The 20,400-nt window shown below is 41.5% G+C and overlaps 1 protein-coding gene across 5 annotated transcripts in view; it reads right to left on the reverse strand.

Moving 5' to 3' along the window:
* The window catches only part of ubr3 (ubiquitin protein ligase E3 component n-recognin 3), a 245,906-nt gene extending 234,596 nt beyond the window's left edge, over positions 1-11,310 (reverse strand). For 4 of the 5 annotated variants that reach the window (XM_061235075.1, XM_061235076.1, XM_061235073.1 and 1 more), the window contains exon 1: positions 10,833-11,310. In XM_061235075.1, the coding sequence (XP_061091059.1) occupies positions 10,833-11,263 (431 nt within the window). In that variant the 5' untranslated portion in view covers positions 11,264-11,310. The remainder of the gene's footprint in view (positions 1-10,832) is intronic. The other variant, XM_061235078.1, reaches the window with a different exon arrangement.
* Between the last annotated feature and the right edge of the window lie 9,090 nt (positions 11,311-20,400).

Below are 20,400 nucleotides of genomic sequence, written 5' to 3' on the forward strand. Positions count from 1 at the left end.
TTAGAAAATATGGGAAATCGATCAGAGCCATTGCACAAGCATTAGGGATGGCTTGTACAAAAAAAAAAAAAAAAAAAAGAACCTACTGCCGTACTGACCAACCGACCTCGAACAGATCAATAAAGGAAAATAACAGCAGAAGTTGACAGAAACATTGTGAGAGTTATGAAGAAAAACCCCAAAACAACAGTCTGTGACATCACAAATCCAGGAAGTGTTTGAGACCACACTTCTGAATAGGCAGGCTGGATCAGCTGCCTGGTCTACACTGCTTGGCAACCCTTACAGTTGTGTTCAAATAAATAGCAGTGCGTCAAAAAAAGTGAATAAAGTGCAAATATTTTTTAATAGCTTTTCGTTCAATATTTTAAATGCAGTGGAAACATTACACATTCAATTCCAAATCAAAGCACTAGTTAATTTTATCATCTGCATTATTCTTTGACAGGAAGCAAAGAAAATGAATATTAATCTGTTCAAAAAAAATGGCAGTGTTGACATTATTCTCTTTAAACTCTCTTCAAACTGTATAAACTGAAGACATTTTTCAAGATTTAACTTCACTTTAAATTACTGAACAAATATTTAGTTGCATTGTTCTGCATTGCATTGAGTCTGGCACCTAGAAACAGGTATTTCAGTCCAGGACGAACAAACTACATTCCACAGTTCCTGTGAATTATTGGGTTTTGCTACAAAAACTGCATTTTTAATGTCACCCCACAAGTTTTCAACGGGGTTGAGGTCGGGGGATTGAGCTGGCCAATCTCTAAGTATTTTGATGTATTCAAACTGATCCATGACCCCTGGCATATGAACCCAAAACGATAGTATGAAAAACATCCGCATACCATGATTTTTGCGCCACCATGCTTCACTGTCTTCACAGTGTATTGTGGCTTGAATTCAGTACCCAGGGGTCGTCTGACATACTGTCAACGACCACTCGACCCGAAAAGAACGATTTTACTCTCATCAGTCCACAGAATGTTACACCACTTCTCTTTGGGCCAATCAATGTATTCCTTGGAAATCCTGGAGATCTTGGGAGATCTTGGAGATCTTGGATTCTGCACATGCCCTTTTTTCAACAATGGTGCTGTATGGGGACTTCTTGCTGATAGCTTAGCTTCGATCAAATGTCTTCTGACTGTAACAGCACTTACAGGTAATTGTTAATCATCTTTGATCTTTCTGGAGCTGATGAATGGCTGAATCTTTGCCATCCTGACAATCTGTTTTAACAGTAGTTGCTCGTTTACTTCCGCTTGTTTCAGGTTTTTGTTGCCATTTTATAGCATTTGAGATTCTTCTTTATACGTTTTCCCCTTTCCAATCAACTTTTTAATCAAATGACATTGTTCCTCCAAACAATGTTTGGAGCGGCCCATTTTACGTAGCAATTCACGGGGAAATATATTTTATAACAATGCGTGAAACATTTGCTTCCCTTCTTAATAAAGGACAACTAATGACACCTGTTTTTTCACAGAATTAATGAATTCTCTAACTCAACTGCTATTATTTTGAACAGGCCCCTTTCAATGAATGAGTCAATTACTCATAACAAGCAGTGTGCATGTCATGACAGTTGGGTCTGTTGTTTTTCTATTACACTACTACATCATGGCACGAGGTGGTGTCGGTGTTTCAGTTGCCCTACTCACCTATGTGGTGTTTTTAAACTTTTATAGACTCTGTGAAGAGTTTGAACGGAGACTGGGGCCGCTAAACTAGGGGCGACATGGCTCAGGCAGTAAGAGCAGTCGTCCGGCAGTCGCCGGTTCGATCCCCCGGCAAAGTCGAGTGTCGAAGTGTCCCTGAGCAAGACACCTAACCCCTAAATGCTCCTGACGAGCTGGTCGGCGCCTTGCATGGCAGCCAATCGCCATTGGTGTGTAAGTGTGTGTATGAATGGGTGAATGAGAAGCATCAATTGTACAGCAATTTGGATAAAGGCACTATATAAATTCCAACCATTTACCATTTAAACTACAAAGTCGTGTTGGAGGAGACGGGAGGAGATCTCAGAGTGGTGAAAGTCTCGATAGAAGCCCGGATATCCTTCAACAAAGGAGGTGGATGAACAGTACAATATCGGTGCATCTTCAACATGTTTACAGGGGAGTGTGATGAGGAATATTATAGATTCCCTTGTTCAGGACAAGCTTCATTGAAATAAAGCCCCATGGAGGAAGAACGGCAACGACAAAGAGGTCTGGATATCTTTGCTGAGGAGAGTGATAAGGAAGATTTTCTTGGATTTCAAGATGTTGAATAAGCACTAGCCCTGATAGGTCAGCATTTTCCAAGGGAAAGGGGATATGACCATCTGGAAGTCAGACCTTCCCTCTTGAACCTTTAGGCTGAAGTGGAGAAGCCTCTCGCATTGCACCATGGAATGGTTTCTTTTTATTGCCATTTTCCCTTCGATATGTTTGCATCTGGTAAAATAATTTTTGAACAGTCAGGGATTGAAATGCAACATTGGGGAATGCTGGGATATCGCAGAATTTAACAAAAGGAAAAAAAGATAAACATTGAAACTGACCTGCAGTCAACACCTGACTGTCCGTTTGATTTACTGATGTTCGTCATTCATTGTGATAAAATTAATTGTGATCTTCTATTGGCATAGCCTACTTTGTCCTTGCCTGGGTACTCTGGGTTTCGTTGCCAGATAAACAGATGGGTTTGTGAATTCGGATGGAAATGGAGACTACCGAAAATGTGATGTGTACAGGTAAAGATTATATTTTGTATCTGCAGCCTTCTTAATTCAAAATGAATTGCATTTGATCCTTTAGTGACTAGTGAGGAAGTTCTGATTAATTAAAGGTCAAAAACCGACAGTATAAACACGCTGAAATTTTGGGTAAAAGTTCAGATGTGGAAAGGAGTACTTCAAAGGAGTAGACTGGATTTTTTGTGTTTTCCTACTCTTGAACCATTTTAACTACAGGCACAATCCCTTTCAAATTTGATGGCAATATCATGATGACCTCAACGGGGAGTTCGTTCCACCACCGTGGAGCCAGAACAGACAGTAGTCGGGAGCGTGAGGTGGAGGTTCGGAGAGGGGGAGGTGCCAAGCGGCCTGTGGAGGCTGAACAAAGAGGTCTGGCAGGGGTGTACGGTCTGATGATTAAGGTCTGATAGATAAGCTGGGGAAGACCCCTTAACTGCTTGGAAGGCTAGTACCAATGTTTTGAATTTGATGCGTCTTCAGTAACTGCTTGGAAGGCCAGCACCAATGTTTTGAATTTGATGCGTCTTCAGTTTGCGCTTGAAGGTGGGGAGAGATTCTACAGTTCTGACCTCAACGGGGACAAATCCTTTTCAAATTTGATGGCAATATCATGATGACCTCAACGGGGAGTTCGTTCCACCACCGTGGAACCAGAACAGACAGTAGTCGTGAGCGTGAGGTGGAGGTTCGGAGAGGGGGAGGTGCCCAGAGTTCCAACCAGCTTTTAGTTTGCAGTTCTCAACCCTAGCACGGAAGATAATAGCACCCTCTACTAATATATAGAATTTCCGAAGCCAATTTCCCCAATGGGCTCCATTCATTTCACAGCCAAATAAAAATACTTCCACGCATATATTGATGTTAATTCTGGGTAATATATTAAAAAGAAAAGTCACTACTTTTTTCAAAGTCAAACCTTATTTTTCTACAACGCAAAAATAAAAAACTAAAATTTAATATTATTTACTTTGCCCTGTCACATTGTCCGTGACCAAGTTGGAGATCATTATGACATAATGGACAGTGCATAGGGTTAAGAAATAAGATATGTGTGCTTTTCTAAGGCACATCTGTCTGAAACTTATGAGAACGTATATACAGTGGGGCAAAAATGTATTTAGTCAGCCACCAATTGTGCAAGTTCTCCCACTTAAAAAGTTGAGGCCTGTAATTTTCATCATAGGTATACCTCAACTATGAGAGACAAAATGAGAAAAAAAAAGAATCCAGAAAATCACATTGTCTGATTTTTAAAGAATTTATTTGCAAATTATGGTGGAAAATAAGTATTTGGTCAATAACAAAAGTTCATCTCAATACTTTGTTATATACCCTTTGTTGGCAATGACAGAGGTCAAACGTTTTCTGTAAGTCTTCACAAGGTTTTCACACACTGTTGCTGGTATTTTGGCCCATTCCTCCATGCAGATCTCCTCTAGAGCAGTGATGTTTTGGGGCTGTCGCTGGGCAACACGGACTTTCAACTGCCTCCAAAGATTTTCTATGGGGTTGAGATCTGGAGACTGGCTAGGCCACTCCAGGACCTTGAAATGCTTCTTACGAAGCCACTCTTTCGTTGCCCGGGCGGTGTGTTTGGGATCATTGTCTTCAATGCCCTTGCTGATGGAAGGAGGTTTTCACTCAAAATCTCACGATACATGGCCCCATTCATTCTTTCCTTTACACGGATCAGTCGTCCTGGTCCCTTTGCAGAAAAACAGCCCCAAAGCATGATGTTTCCACCCCCATGCTTCACAGTAGGTATGGTGTTCTTTGGATGCAACTCAGCATTCTTTCTCCTCCAAACACGACAAGTTGAGTTTTTACCAAAAAGTTCTATTTTGGTTACATCGGACCATACGACATTCTCCCAATCCTCTTCTGGATCATCCAAATGCTCTCTAGCAAACTTCAGACAGGCCTGGACATGTACTGGCTTAAGCAGAGGGACACGTCTGGCACTGCAGGATTTGAGTCCCTGGCGGCGTAGTGTGTTACTGATGGTAGCCTTTGTTACTTTGGTCCCAGCTCTCTGCAGGTCATTCACTAGGTCCCCCCGTGTGGTTCTGGGATTTTTGCTCACCGCTCTTGTGATCATTTTGACCCCACGGGGTGAGATCTTGCGTGGAGCCCCAGATCGAGGGAGATTATCAGTGGTCTTGTATGTCTTCCATTTTCTAATAATTGCTCCCATAGTTGATTTCTTCACATCAAGCTGCTTACCTATTGCAGACTCAGGCTTCCCAGCCTGGTGCAGGTCTACAATTTTGTTTCTGGTGTCCTTTGACAGCTCTTTGGTCTTGGCCATAGTGGAGTTTGGAGTGTGACTGTTTGAGGTTGTGCACAGGTGTCTTTTATACTGATAACGAGTTCAAACAGGTGCCATTAATACAGGTAACGAGTGTAGGACAGAGGAGCCTCTTCAAGAAGAAGTTACAGGTCTGTGAGAGCCAGAAATCTTCCTTGTTTGTAGGTGACCAAATATTTATTTTACCGAGGAATTTACCAATTAATTCATTAAAAATCCTACAATGTGATTTCCTGGATTCTTTCCCCCCATTCTGTCTCTCATAGTTGAAGTGTACCTATGAAAATTACAGGCCTCTCTCATCTTTTTAAGTGGGAGAACTTGCACAATTGGTGGCTGACTAAATACTTTTTTGCCCCACTGTAGCCAATATGCCATCAAGATGAAAAATATGTATAAATAAATTGGGAAAAAACATAATTAACATTAACATTACAGCGATTGCATTTATTTATTTATAAACATTAAATAAGATATTTCTATCATTTGAACTATATACATTGAAGGATTCAACAGTTTTAAATCAGACACATAGGCTTCACATCAAAGAGATGCATTGCATGTCCAAATGATACTAAAACAATTACAACTCAGCTGATGATTGTGGGATATTTTGGAGATTTCTTTTTCCCTGCCAACATCCGAAACGGAAATATAGAATAACGTCACTATTAATAAAAGGGATTTTTAAAAACTGAAAGAAAATAAAGAATTTCTAATGACGAGTGCTAGAATATATTTAGAATTCCTTTTTTTTCTTTAGGCAATAAAAAATAAAACTGCCTATTAATTGTTTATTGTGCTGTTCTAAATGTAATTCTTCAACATCCTGATTGGTAAAGAATATGGCAGGATCAACTAACCTTGTGTTAAGGGTAGGCGTGTGAATGGTTAACCGTTTAACTGGAACTGACCAATAACCAATTTTTTTTTTTCTGAAGGTGAAATTGTAAGCTCAGTTTAAAATAAATGCACGTTCATCATCAGGTGTATTATTGCAGTTCTAAACTAGCAATCGACTAACTTCAGTAGTTCTAGCAAGCAATCTTGCCATTTCAAGGGGTTTAAAATGCAAACACCACAGGGAATTGAATGCTACAATATTACAGTTATCAAATAATTTCAGAAGCTGTTAGTTAACTTATGGCTTTTTGTAACGTTATGTCATTTCTTAAGGTTCACAGAAGATCCTTATTTATTCGTTGTCACGTGAAACTACCGGCAAACTGAACGTAGCTTTCCACTATGCTGTATCCACATAAAAATGAACAAAGCAATATATCATTGCACAAATGTTGCACAAAATATCACAATACGCTGTTTACATTCAATCCACAAGCAAGCAATCTGCGGCCATTTCAGAGGGTTAAGAGGGTTATGGCTTATTCTATGGCGATTCTTCATCCATGTTTATTTGTTATTTATATCCAGAGCGACGTACAGTTGATTAGACTAAGCCGGAGACAAGCCTCCCCTGGAGCAATGCAGGGTTAAGGGCCTTGCTCAATGGCCCAATGGCTGTGCGGATCTTATTGTGGCTACACCGGGATTAGAACCCCCGACCTTGCCTGTCCCAGTCATTTACCTTAACCATTACGCTACAGGCCGCCCTCATTTCTCAGTAATCCAGTAAAAAAAATATTTATATATAATAAATAAATAAAAGATATGACCTCAAGCAGTCATAAGCAGTACCGGTTAACCGTTAAAAAAATGGGATGGTAACTGGTTACTAAAACTGATGATGGTTCAGCACCCCATCTGATCTCTCCTCAGACCAGGGCCCACAATTTACGTCCGATCTCTGGAATGCAGTCACAGAGGGCCTAGGAGTGACGCTACACCACACCACCGCATACCACCCACAGGCCAACGGGTTGTGTGAGCGGTTTCATAGCTGTATGAAGGCCACTCTTCGGGCCAGCCTCGGGGACAGCAGCTGGGTCAACAGACTCCCGTGGTTCAAGCTGGGCCTCAGGACCGCCACCTCCAGTCCTCGTCTGCTGAACTGGTTTACGGCCAGCCGCTGCGGGTTCCAGGGGATTTTGTCCCCGACGCCATAGCTTTCTGGTCTGCAACCCGCCAATGGACCGTGCACCTGGATAATGCCAGAGTTCACACCGGTCCCCAACAGGGCCTCCAGCAGTCTCACATCCCAACAGTTTTCAACCACCACAATGCCGACTGTGGACCCCTGCAACCTCCCTACACCCGGCCGTTCCATGTCCTGGAGACCAGGGTAGGGTAGTCCAGCAAGCCAGAACATGTTTCTGAAGACCGCTTCAAACCGGCTCACCTGGAGTTGGACCAGCCGGTTTGACTGGCCCAGCCGCCACGGCAGGGGCGCCCTCCTACCCTGCCCCCACCCACCAACAAAGCTCCTCCACTGATACCCTACCCTGTTGTGGCCGGGTCATCCACCCCCCTCCGCATTGACTTTTTGACTTATGGTGAATTCTGAGGGAACATATTCAATACCACAAAGCAGCACAAACAAAGTTCTCAATTTCTCCAACAACTCATGTTCAATAAAGCGATTTGCGAGGATTTTCACTCGCAGATTGCAATATCTTATGAAAACGCATTTCACAAGAATGTGTTGCGAATCGCACATAATCCTGCGACGACGACATACTTCTTGCAAAACCTAGCTCCAGAAAGAATACAATTTATTCTAAGATCTGCATCCTAAAGTGGTAGGCTACACTTTAGTTATTTTAAACCATTTACTTCTGGAAAGTACAAATAAAGTGTATTTTAAATAGCCTCTACTCTCTGGGACACTGGGAAAAAGTACTTTAGGCATATTTTTCTAAACATGTTTTCTGTGAGGTTGACTGCTCCGAGCAACTGTTTTCTTGGGGTTTTCAGGCAATGGAGTACACATTCGTCCAGATACGTCCTTAAAGTGCCAACGTGCAAAGACTTTACTATCCAAGCCCATCACAGTAGTCAAGCGAAATTCCGCACTACATGGTCTCCCAAAAGACCTTCAATGCACATGCAAATTCCCATCAATGCACTGACTGAGAATGCACACATTGTTGTGTGTAGAAATGTGTAGGCTACCAATCGCAAACACAAAAGCCGTAGCCTATGTGATGGCACTTTAGATGTTGCAGTTAAATAAACTGGGAGCACACACAACAGTTAGGCCTACATTTGAAGCAACTTTGCTGAGGAGGACTAATGCTGTGCACAAATGAAAAACTTCAATAGAAAAGGAAACGGGCACATGAGAACGATAGCCAATTTACTGATTACCTACATGGACGCGCTTGCCACATGCATTTGAGGCTAGCAATGAAACGTGAAATGCTCAAAAAAGGGCAGGAGCAATCTGTCGCATCTCGCAGATCTCAGCACGCACATTGCAACTGTGAAACAAGCCCCAGGCCATTTCAGGGGGTTTAAAATGCACAAAACCACAGGGAATTGAATGCTACAGTATTAGTGTTATCCAGGAATTTTTGCAGCAGCTGGCTTTGTGTTTTAAATCTGTATATTTTAAGGCGTTTCTTCATCTGTGTTTATTCATTGACACACAAATTCAAACTACCAGCACACTGAACCTCGCTTTCCACTATGGAAATCCACATGAAATTAAATAAAGCAATACAATATCATTAAGCTATTTATCCATCAGATATTAAAACTGAAAATTCCCTGCTTTCCGCGAAAAATTGACCACGTTAATCTCACAACCATGATTCTTCCACGCTGTATATAATTAATTGGCAAAGTTTACCGTTACATTAAAATATATGAAATTGTACAGAGACCTGTATTGGCATAAAAGTAAAATTACAGACCAGTCGCCTATGGTAAAATAGACCCGATGTTATATTATAAGAGCAAATATTGCGTGAGCACAGAATTTAGTGCACATCCCCGTCTAGAAGTTCTTAATGGCAGCATATTTACAGATTTCATGGCAATCAAGTCTCTCAGGCAGTAGCCATAGGGAAGAGGGATGAAAACATGAAGAATTCTCATTTTAACTGATGCGTTTAAAAAAATGACCGACCAGCCTGGACGTGAACAACAGGGATTTAACTACAAATTTCTGCAACTGTGAGGTTACACTGCACAATGTCAAAGTAAATCTAAATCCTTAATTTAGTAATTAGGCTATTACCTAACTTACAATGTTGACATTTAACTATTGCGGTGGCCCAAAATAAAGTTTGAAAATGCTATAAAATTAGTCAGTATTAAAAAAAAAAAAAGAAGATGCGCCCCTAGTGGTCATAAGCAGTATCGGTTAACCAGTTAGACTAACTGCTTTTAAAAAATGGGATGGTAACCGTTCACAAAAACTGATGATTCGTCACATCCCTAGTCACCACACCTCTGGTTGATTTTCCACTCAATGACCCAAATGCAAGTAAAACATATTGTACATTTTGAAATACATTTGGGAAGGTGTTTGATAAATGCATCAGAAATGTATTTGAAATGTATTTTCCGTATAGGTTCTTGTAGAAACCTGTTGGTAGGAATGCATTTAATGCGGTTTCGTATACACTAATACTATTCCAAATAGTAAGCTAGTATGGGATTTTGGACGCAGCCGGAAACCTAACAAGGCACTACAACACTCAGGTGGAAGCATCATGGCTGCTTGCATGGCTGCTTCTGGAGTGGGCTCACTAATGTTTATTGATGATGTAAATCATGATGGTTGCAGCATAATGAATTCAGAAGTCTACAAAAACATTCTGTCTGCCAACTTACGGAGAAATGGGAGGAACTTCATCATGCAGCTAAACAATGAGCCAAAACACACTGCCAAAACACAAAGGACTTCATTAGGGAGAAAAAGTGGAAGGTTTTATACTGGCCAAGTCAATCATCAGACCTTAACCCAATTGAGCACGTATTTCAATCTTTATAAGAGGAGATTGAAGGGAAAAACACCCCCAAAAAAAACAACTGAAAGAGGCTGCAGTAAAAGCCTGGAAAAGCATCACAAAAAGAATGCAACAGTTTGGTGATGTAAATGGATCACAGGCTGTGATGGAGTTATTGAGAGCAAGAGATATGCTAATAAATATGGTAATAAATGTTTAATGTTATGTAATACTCTCTGTTCCAATACTTTTGCTCACCTAAGAATTATATTACATTACATTAATGGAATTTGGCAGACGCTCTTATCCAGAGCGAACATACAGTTGATTGTACAGTTGATTAGACTAAGCAGGAGACAATCCTCTCTAGAGTAACGCAGGGTTAAGGGCCTTGTTTAACGGCTGTGCGATCTTATTATGCGAGACTGTATATCGTTATCCACATAATTCCAAGCGAGGTGGATACAATTAGCATACACTATAATGACTTAACTAATGTTAACCCAGAAAGAACGTAATATTAGCAAATATCATAAATTTATGGCAAATCTCGACACTCGGTCCGTTATTTACAAGAACAGTCTGAACACCAAGCTGGACAGGAACAATAATTTAGGAGTGGAAGAGCTGTCAAAACATGAGTTTTTATCGTTGGTGTGGGTTAAAAATAAACCTTACGCTGGCACGCTGTAGAATCATGCTTACATGGCCAAACACCAACCTTGGTAGTCAGCAGTAAACATTACGTTAGCTAGACATCTCTCCAACCAAACTCCCAAGTTCTCTCTGTAACGTTAGCTTACTTGCTACACTTATCCGATGGAATTTTATTTTTATTTCATTTTTGACGAATCAAGGAACTTCCTGGCGAGCTACCTGGGCAAAGCCTAAACTGTTACACGCTTGGCATCTTGCTACTTACCCACTTTCACGCATGACATTACCATCTCCACAGTCGCAGGCCCCACCAGCCTGGCTCCTGAACATGTTGAAATCATGGCCCGTGTGGTCGCCGTTGTTAAAGCATTCGGCACAAAGTGACATACACGGGGAAATGCCGCAGGTTCGACAACGATACGCGACGAAATTGGCCGTCCACACCAAGCCGCACAGAGTAGCGTTGTCATAGGATCGGACCGTCTCGCAGAACTCCTCGAAACCTTGCCCTCCAGCTAGCAGGTATTTACACCAGTCTATGGCCTCGGTGTCTCCTGCTGGCTTCTCTGGGTTCAGAACACTATCCAGCAGGTCTTGAAGTTGACGGACACCAGAACTGTTGTCAGCACGATTGAGGTCGGCCTTCAAATGGGCGGCTGTCGATTTCTTGTCCCTGCACAGCATCGACGACGCCATTGTACACTCCGGATTGTCGCCCAGAATGTATTTTTGTCTTGCTGATGTAGTTGTCCCGCCCTTTCTCGCGATATCTCAACATTATTCTAAAGAGAGCGAGGACAATCCCTAGAGCGTCAATAGGAACTGGAGAGAGTCAATGTTTATTTAGCTGCTGTCAGAGAGTGAAGATGCCCAGTTGTTCAGTTTTGAATTGTAGGCTACTAATCCCCACATGGTTGAATGTGAATTTACAGTCATCACCTATAAGCGTTTAATTAAAATATTGATTGTATAGTCCATTTTTCTGCTCATGTCAAGCAATACTCCTGGAACAAGTGTTGCGATTTGACTTGAAATGATCATGTAGATTGTGGATGGAGTTGACCTAGCTAGCTAGGGGGAGAAATATAAGCGGTATACTTCATATAAACAAATGAAGCATTAAATCGTTCTATAAACACAAAATTACAAGGCTCCAGATCATTCACAATTTATCGCTATGCAGCTTTTCTTTGCCTTTGAAAAATGTTTGTAGTTATGGTCAGATTTGTGTACCAAATGCAACAACAAAGATGACGTTATCTATCCTGGGATGGCCTGTCTCATGGGACGTACCAACACATTCACGCCCATGGGTTTTTTTCCCCAATTGCTTGACATCGGTTGCAGGTTTCCATCAATCAGTCCATGAATTATACTGAATGATCAAGGTGGGGGTTAGGAATAAAGCTCATACTGAATGATCATGGGGGGGGGTTAGGAACAAAGCCCAGGGAGGAAGCCAGGGTGGTAGCTGGGTGTGAAAGGGAGTTTACTGTCTGCTTTTGATATAATTACCATTTGGTAACATGCATAGGTAATGTCATGTGGAATGAAATTGTTTGTCTGCCTGTCACCCAATCACATAACCTGCATTGTGGGGTATAAAGCTTGTACCCACACAACACTACTTTGTAATTGCCCTGCCTTGCTTTTACCTTGCTTTTGTAGGAGTGCAATAGTAAAAGTAAGAATACAAAACATAAGCATGCAAATGTCCGAGCAGCCCTGTTGCAAGGTGTGCGGGGAAAAATTCCCTTTTTAACATGCACAAATAAGATATCATAGGTGAGCGTCGTCTGATAACACAGAACCAGTAAAAACACAACAATAGCTATTCTTATAACTTTTAACTTTCGTATTTATTTGCAAAGAAATGACAGAAAGTGAGAAAGCTTACCGGCTTTCTGATTTGAATCAGACATAGTAAGACTCTTATACACACTTTTCCTGAAGGGGGGCTTTACCAAAACAAAAAGATATGAAGCTGGCCACGAACATTTATCAGTATTTTGTCTTCTGAATACCCCTTGTTGACCTTGCTGTAAGAATGTGCTAGCTGAGAAGCAGAGACATTAAAGTGAAAGGCTGTCTGTCTGCTGGAGAGAGACAGAGAAAGACTCATCGTAATTTCAATTCAGAAAGTGGTCTAATAGTATAAGGATTATCACTAAAAGGTTATTTGTAATCATGTGATTGTCTTCATGTTAACACACATTGTCAATTAAGAATCAATTAAGAGAATTACCCTTACAAAGGTCAAACTGAATTGAAACGCCATTTGTCAGAAGCAGAGAAACTGTCTGCTGACGGGCAGCAAACAATTGAAACACTTGGGGAGACCGTAGAGGCTCTTAGTCTGCAGCAGGACAGGCAGAGCACTGTTTAGCAGCACATAACAGTATTGAAATGCGGCAACAATTAGCATCACTGAGGACAAGTTTGGCTGAATCAAAAACTGTAAATGCCACAATTAATAAACAGTTACAAAAATGTCAAAATGCTTATGAGTAGCTATGGGCAAAAAGTGCAAAACATCCAGAGGTAACACATAGACCAGTCATAAAGAACAGTATTGCTGATAAGCTCAGGCAAATTCAGTGTCATGTTGCTGCTTTGGGTATTAATTCACTCTGAGTTAGACAGTAATTGTTGATAGTTCACGAGACGCTGATTCAGATCCAGTTGAATGTCACATTGCTGCGGGTCCAGTTAAAGCTGCTCCTTTCTGCATAACAGAGCGAAAAATGCATAGGAGAGCATCAGTAGCTACTGAGGGCACTGCTGCTGCAAATTATGAATATGAGGCAGTACATGAACACTTTCTTTTGTCTACGACTGAGTTTGGGAGCTTGTGTAAAAACGTTGATCAGTGGGATGGTTTTTCTGACCGCCAAAACTATTTGGCTGAGCTGCAACGGCAGGCTACAGCACATCCGCTAGATGACCAGGATTGTTGCCAAATTCTGCAGTTAACTGTTCCTGCTGATCAAGCTCAGTGACTACCTGAAAATATTAAAGGACCTTTAGATGGTGTGTCGGCAAATTCCCAGCAGAGAGAGTCTGCATTGTTGGGTATGATTGGTAACCCACAGCCCAATTGGAAACAAATACAAAACACCACACCTGATAGAGGTGGAAATCCAGTAGCTTATATGAACCGGTTGTTTAATTGCTACACCAGGAATTCTGGAATGCCAAATCCAGGCAGGAATGATCTAGCTTTCCTTGCATTAATCATACAACAGTATGATGACATAGTCAATGATGCAACAAAGTTTGCATTAAATAAAAAACCAAAAGCAAACTATTTGAATTTTGTTGATGTCTGTAGTCTTCTATCTAGTTGGTATGAAACCACACATAGTGCCCTCAGTAATAAAAATGTTTCAGCTGTTGTCACAAATGAGGGTTGTAAGATGTTGAGAGATGCTTGCCACAGCTGTGGTAAGATTGGGCATTTTAAAAGGGACTGCTGGTCACAGGGTGGGGGTGCTGCTGTACAGAGACCAAGGCAGAAAACACACGATTGTAATTGTAATACAATCAGAAATCTCTCGTCCAGCTCCAGCCATGAGGACATGATTTCAACTAAATTCTGTAGCTGCAGATATGACTGACAATGCAAACTTCAAACCATAAAGGTGTCTGCCCTCAGTGCATAAATTGGGTGATTTGAATGCAGATACATTTGGCAGACTAAAAAAAAGATAACTAAAAACCATCGGGGGGGGGGGGGGCGATTATGGAACATTAAGATGGGTATTTTCCCTGAAATCAGTAGATTCACCGACCGCCGCCGGCACCCTGCCCCCCGCTATACTGTCAGCCAGAAGGTCTGCCTATCTTCCAGGGACATTCCCCTCCGCTCCCCCTGCCCCAAGCTTATCCCAGGTTCATTGGCTCCTTCGTCATCACCCCGTCTGCAGTCAGATTTTGCCTCCCACCTCCCCCATGCCACTTCCATCATGTTTCATGTTTCGCGAGTGAAACCAGTAGTCACGTCTCCGCTTAGCCCTCCTACCAAACCCCCTTCAACCTCCTCATCTCATCGAAGGCGGTCCTGACTATACCGTCTGCTGCATCCTGAAGGCCGGGTACGACAGTTTCTGGTGGACTAGGAGGGATACGGGCCCAAGAAGAACACCTGGGTGCACGAACGCCACATCCTGGACCCCTCCCTTGTCAGAGAATTTTTCTGGGAACATGGAAACTAGGGGTGCCAGGTGTCGCCCATAGAGGGGGGGGGGGGGTTCAGCCAGATTTCATGTTTCCACTGTTTCGTTTTTTGTCTATGTACGTTGCGTTTCCATGTCTTAGTACCCTCTGCGCACACTGTAATCACCCTGTCATTCATTCATTGTTATTAGTTTCGCCTGCGTTTTCACTTCCTGATTGTTTCCCACACCAGATTGCCATTCCCACTTGTTTTATATAATCCCCTCTGTTTGTTCAGTTAGTCGCCAGATTATGTGTTTTGACTTTACCTTCCAGCGTTTATACCCGAATGATTTCTACGAGCTGTTTTGTCCCCGTATTTTGCTTTACCTGTCTGTTTTATTTGGAACAGTTCATCGACCGATTTTGGCATTTCAACTTTCGTTTTCAGATTCTGTTTTCATCTACTTTGTCTGTGTGTTATAGACCCTTCGCCTGTGACCATGACCCTGTTTTGGATTATCCCTGCTGATTCTGTTTAATGGCCTTCGACCTCCGCCTGTCTGACCCACTTTTATTGTCTGGTGTTCTACAAGCCTGATAAGTTAGTTGCTAGGTGGCTGTTTGGCTGTTATGAATACCTATCAGACAGGTTAACCCTCCTGTTATGTTGCGGGTCAAATTGACCCATTTCAAAGTTTAAAAATCCAGGAAAAATAGAAAAAAATATTTGGAGCATGAAACCTTTTCTGCTGCGCTTAATTACTGTAATGAACATGTAAATGAAAAATTACAAATTTTACGTGTTTGCAACTCCCCCCTGCATGTTTATATAACACACATACTGTTCGGGTCAATTTGACCCGGCAGTGATAATGGAGGATACAAAGGCTAAAATTATCAAATTTAGACCAAAACTGATTTGTTTTCTTTTCCAATATCAGAGACAACCCAACCACACACACAAACACACCTGCACACGCACACACAGAAGCGCGCACACATATACAGACAGACACACAGACAGACAGACAGACAGACAAACACACACACACACACACACACACACACACACACACACACGCACATAATTTGTTCCTGGACCCCAACTACACCCCTTCCCTCACTTTCTGCAGGGAAAATGTGAAATGTATCAAATATCATTCTACCTAAAATGAGTTTGGGAAAACTCCGCTCACACTCAGGTAGGATGGGCAACATATAAAAGGGCCCCTGCATGTAGTCCTACCAACATTATGCATCTGTACTCTCTCAGAGGTTGAAAAGATGAGCAATATGAGCAGAAGAATGACAGCCCAGGAGGCTCTGGAATACATCTTTGGTCAGGGTGGTGAAGTAGAGGAGGAAGTTTCTGAAAGTGAAGATTATCTTGAGATCAATTCTGATCATGATGATGAATTTTCAGATGATGAGGGTAATGTCTCATACCCATCAACTCCAAGAAAGTCATTCATATCAAAAAATGGTCAAATAGAATGGTTCTCACCCCTGAACAGGTGTCAGGGAACAACATCAGCTGCAAACATAAGAGAGAGATAAGATGGCAGCTATTAGGACAGTGTGGGACAAGTGGGTAGTGCGGCTGCCACTACTCTACAACCCAGGTCCTAATGTCACCGTGGATGAAAGCCTGGCGGCATTCAGAGGTCGCTGCCCCTTTAGGCAATACATGCCTTGTTCAAGCTATGCATTGAATATGCAGGAGTACACTGGTAAGCATATTGGAGGAGCACCATGCTTCAAGTGCAAAAAATGTATTTGCCCAAAACATGTGGTGACCTACTGCCACTCATGTGCTTCATAGACACACACACACACACACACACACACACACACACACACACACACACAAATTGATCTCTCCTTCTTGTTCAGGTTTCCTGTTGTAAACATTGTAAACATTGTCAAAAATTCAATGTAGTTTCAACATGTATATTTGAATTTAAAGGGACAGTTTGACACCTAACAGAAGAGATGTATTGTTTGAATTAATCAACATGCCCCCATAACAGAAAATATTTAAAAAATGATGGAAAAAAAACAAAGTAAAATAAGAATGTGTTGAAGCAAATGTGGTGAATGACAAATTTTTGCCAGTGGACAGAAAAAAACAGTTTGAAAATAATTTTTTTAATGGAAAACAAATTGATTCTCATCAGTAAACCAGGATCAGTAAGAGGTGAAAAACTTGATTACACTAAATATTAATTAAATTGCTATTAATTGAGCTAAAGATAATGTAATATCTTTTTAAACTACTATCAGATGGTGAAACATGCACCGGGTCAATTTGACCCGGGAACATTATTGCTGTTCCCTAAATTTGAACATAACAGGAGGGTTAAGTCAAGGTGCTATTGCACAATAGGTTTATTAGCTCAATATTTACTTCATATATGAAGTATAGATGTCTGTCACGTTTCATGTTTAGTCATTGTCTTAGTTACGTTATTGTCATGTCATGTATTATGTTAGTCTAGTCTCGCCATGTTGTTATGCTTTATTTCTTGTTACATTTCATTTTCATGTCACGTTTCATGTTTAGTTGTTATGCTTTAATTCTTAGTCTTGTCACGTTATATAGTTTATTCATGTCACGATTCATTTGTTTCATGTTATATTCTGCCCTCTGCAAATACGTCCCTTGTATTGTTTAGACAGATAGCGAACACATAAAAGACTCCAGGCTTGACTCCACGTTGAGTGTATTTACTGAAAATCTTTGTTGTTTTTTTTAAAACTGCAACACAGACAATGGTATGTACATGTTACAGGTATATAATATAATAATATATATATGCAACATCATGCAACTTCAACATAGTTCTTATTACTAACATTTTTCTCTCCCTTCACAGGTTTCCAGATTCCAACAGAAATGTTCATCAGCTGCAATGAGTGCAATTTAGCTATAACCAACAACTTAATATTACAGGATGATTTCTTCCCAGGTAAGTACAGTAGGTGAGTATACATAGCTGCATAGCAATACAACATCCAACAAACATAAATTGTAGCTAACAATGTGCTCACACAGCCTAGCTAAACAGCAGTTAGCTAACAGTTAGCTTAACAATGGCATAGAAACGTCCGGTTCTAACAACCAAAAACAAATTATTTTCACAGTTTCCTGAACTCAAATGTCCAACTTAAATAAGAAAGGAGCAACCATACTCACTGATAGATCTACTCTATGGGTTGGACGACAACTGAAGTAGGCTTGGAGCACGAACACGTTTGCCTGCTTCTGAAGAGAATCACACGATGGCACACACGAGGGGCCGTGTCTAATTATTTTCTTAATGGCGCAGTACCTACTGGCGACAATAGGTGTCACTAATGGTACTTAGAAACAGACAGGAGTCAGAACATGTTATGTTATTGTTTAGCATACACTTTTTCGTGTTGTGGTTGCCCGATCAGGAATCGGTACACCACTGGAGTGGAACAGCCCGTGCGCCGGCGCCAAGCGCTAGGAAATGTCATTAACCATGTGTATTTCCCCAGTTCGTATTTAACAGAGCCGCACCGGGGAGAGAGCTGGTGAGGAGAATCAGCACCATGGCCAGCGACACGGGGAAAGACGCGTGAGGAATGTGAGGAAGAAATCATTAACATTTCTTATTGGACAGACGCAGCCGTACCGACTCCAAGAAAGAGAGAGAGGCCTTACAAAAGACGGGGCGCAACCACAGAGCGGGGCTGAGTACGGAGGGAGACAGAGACGGAGACGGAGACGGAGACGGAGACGGAGACGGAGCCCAGTGATTAGACAAACAGCCACGAACAAGAACGACGACAACACGGTGGAGCCGCGGGGCTTCGGAGGCTCGGGAAAAGGCGTGGGCGGAATGGACCACCCACAATCACCGACGGGCCGGTGTACGTAATTTTTTTTCGTTTTGCTGAGAAAGCAAGTTTTGGTTGGGACTTTGTGAAAGTGCCCTGAAGGCATGCCAGAAACCAATTAAAATATAATTTTGATGAACTACTCTTGCTCTCTCTGCCTCTCTCTCCCCACGGGGCACCACAGTGTCTTTCTGCAAACCTTGTGTGACCTGGCATAACACCACTCGATTACGCCACCTTGGGAATTACGGCCAAGGAAATAGTTTGTAAGAATCGAGGATTAGTGATCAATACCCACAGAGGTGTGTTCAACTAAATGAACAAGCAGAGACGTGGATTCAATGATAAGAGTTTATTCATTACAATCCTAAAAACAACCCACAGAAAAACCCACAGGATCCCCCAAAATTATAAAATGAGCCGGCGTATTAATAGAACTGTCGCCCCGCTATCCACGTTCCTTAGCCCTTTAATGAGCCTACACGATAAACGCGAGTTATTAACATCGGCAAAACAGCAGCTAGCAATGTCCTATAATGGCAGAAAAACATTTGTTAGTGCATAGGCAGTGTGGTGTTCTGGAAAACGCAATATTGTAGCGCATTTTAACAACATTACCTCGGAAGCTATTTATTTTAATCTATGCACATGTAGTCTCAAGATCCACCACCTCGTCTATGGCGACCTACAATAAAAATTCACATCAGGCTTACATGGAACATTACGTGGCACCAAGTAACAGAGCAAACCGCACATACCTTGAAGTCAAACAGGAACTTGCATACCGGAACAGGGAGGAACACAAACCACCAGCAGGTAAGGCATTTCCGTTTACCTTGTTACTGCAGCCTATTTATAGACCCCCAGAAATGATTGATATGCGCGTCAGTAAACCAGACACTGGAATGCACATTCACCTAGCCTATTCGCTAGTTAGGGTGTTAGTGAGTAATCAGTACTTGCAACCAGTTACACTTGCATTTATGCTTTCTCTCTCTCCCTTTCTGTCACTCATGCTTCCCTAATTGTTTCAATTACCCTTACTAATCTACTTATTTTAGATCAGGATTGGGCAATACTAACATTCTAACCATGTGTTCATGTTACCTTACGTTTCTTGTGCATGTCATTTACTAATTTACTAACGCTAGGGCAGGATAGGTTTATTACTAATGATTACTAATTATCTCGTTAACTTGTCAATCCTCCACAGCTGATTTTCATTCTCATGCTGCTCTCAATCTAATTGTCTGCACCTGTCTACACCTGCATATACAGTCGTATGAAAAAGTTTGGCCACCCCTGACAATTTCCATTATTTTCATTTATAAATCATTGGGTGTTTGGATCCGCAACTTCATTTTGATCTATCAAATAACTGATGGACACAGTAATATTTCAGTAGAGAAATGAGGTTTATTGGCTGAACAGAAAATGTGCAATATGCATCAAAACAAAATTAGACTGGTGCATAAATTTGGGCACCCCAACAGAAAAATCACATCAATATTTAGTAGAGTCTCCTTTTGCAAAAATAACAGCCTCTAGACCAGTGGTTCTTAACCTTATTGGAGGTACTGAACCCTGAAAGCTTCATCAGTGCATTCACCAAACCCTTCGTAATTGGAAAAATTAAATATGATTTCTTCAAAACATAGGTATACATTTTATTAGTGCACAAAATGAACCATGCATCAGCTGCACACAAAATCACTGTGTTCAAAGAACAAAACCAACAAAACATGAATTTCACACATAACTCAATGAATATTTACTGCAGATCAATGTGACTTTTGCTGTTGCCTTTC

Source organism: Conger conger, chromosome 3, assembly GCF_963514075.1.
Source record: "Conger conger chromosome 3, fConCon1.1, whole genome shotgun sequence".
Classification (NCBI taxonomy): Eukaryota; Metazoa; Chordata; class Actinopteri; order Anguilliformes; family Congridae; genus Conger; species Conger conger.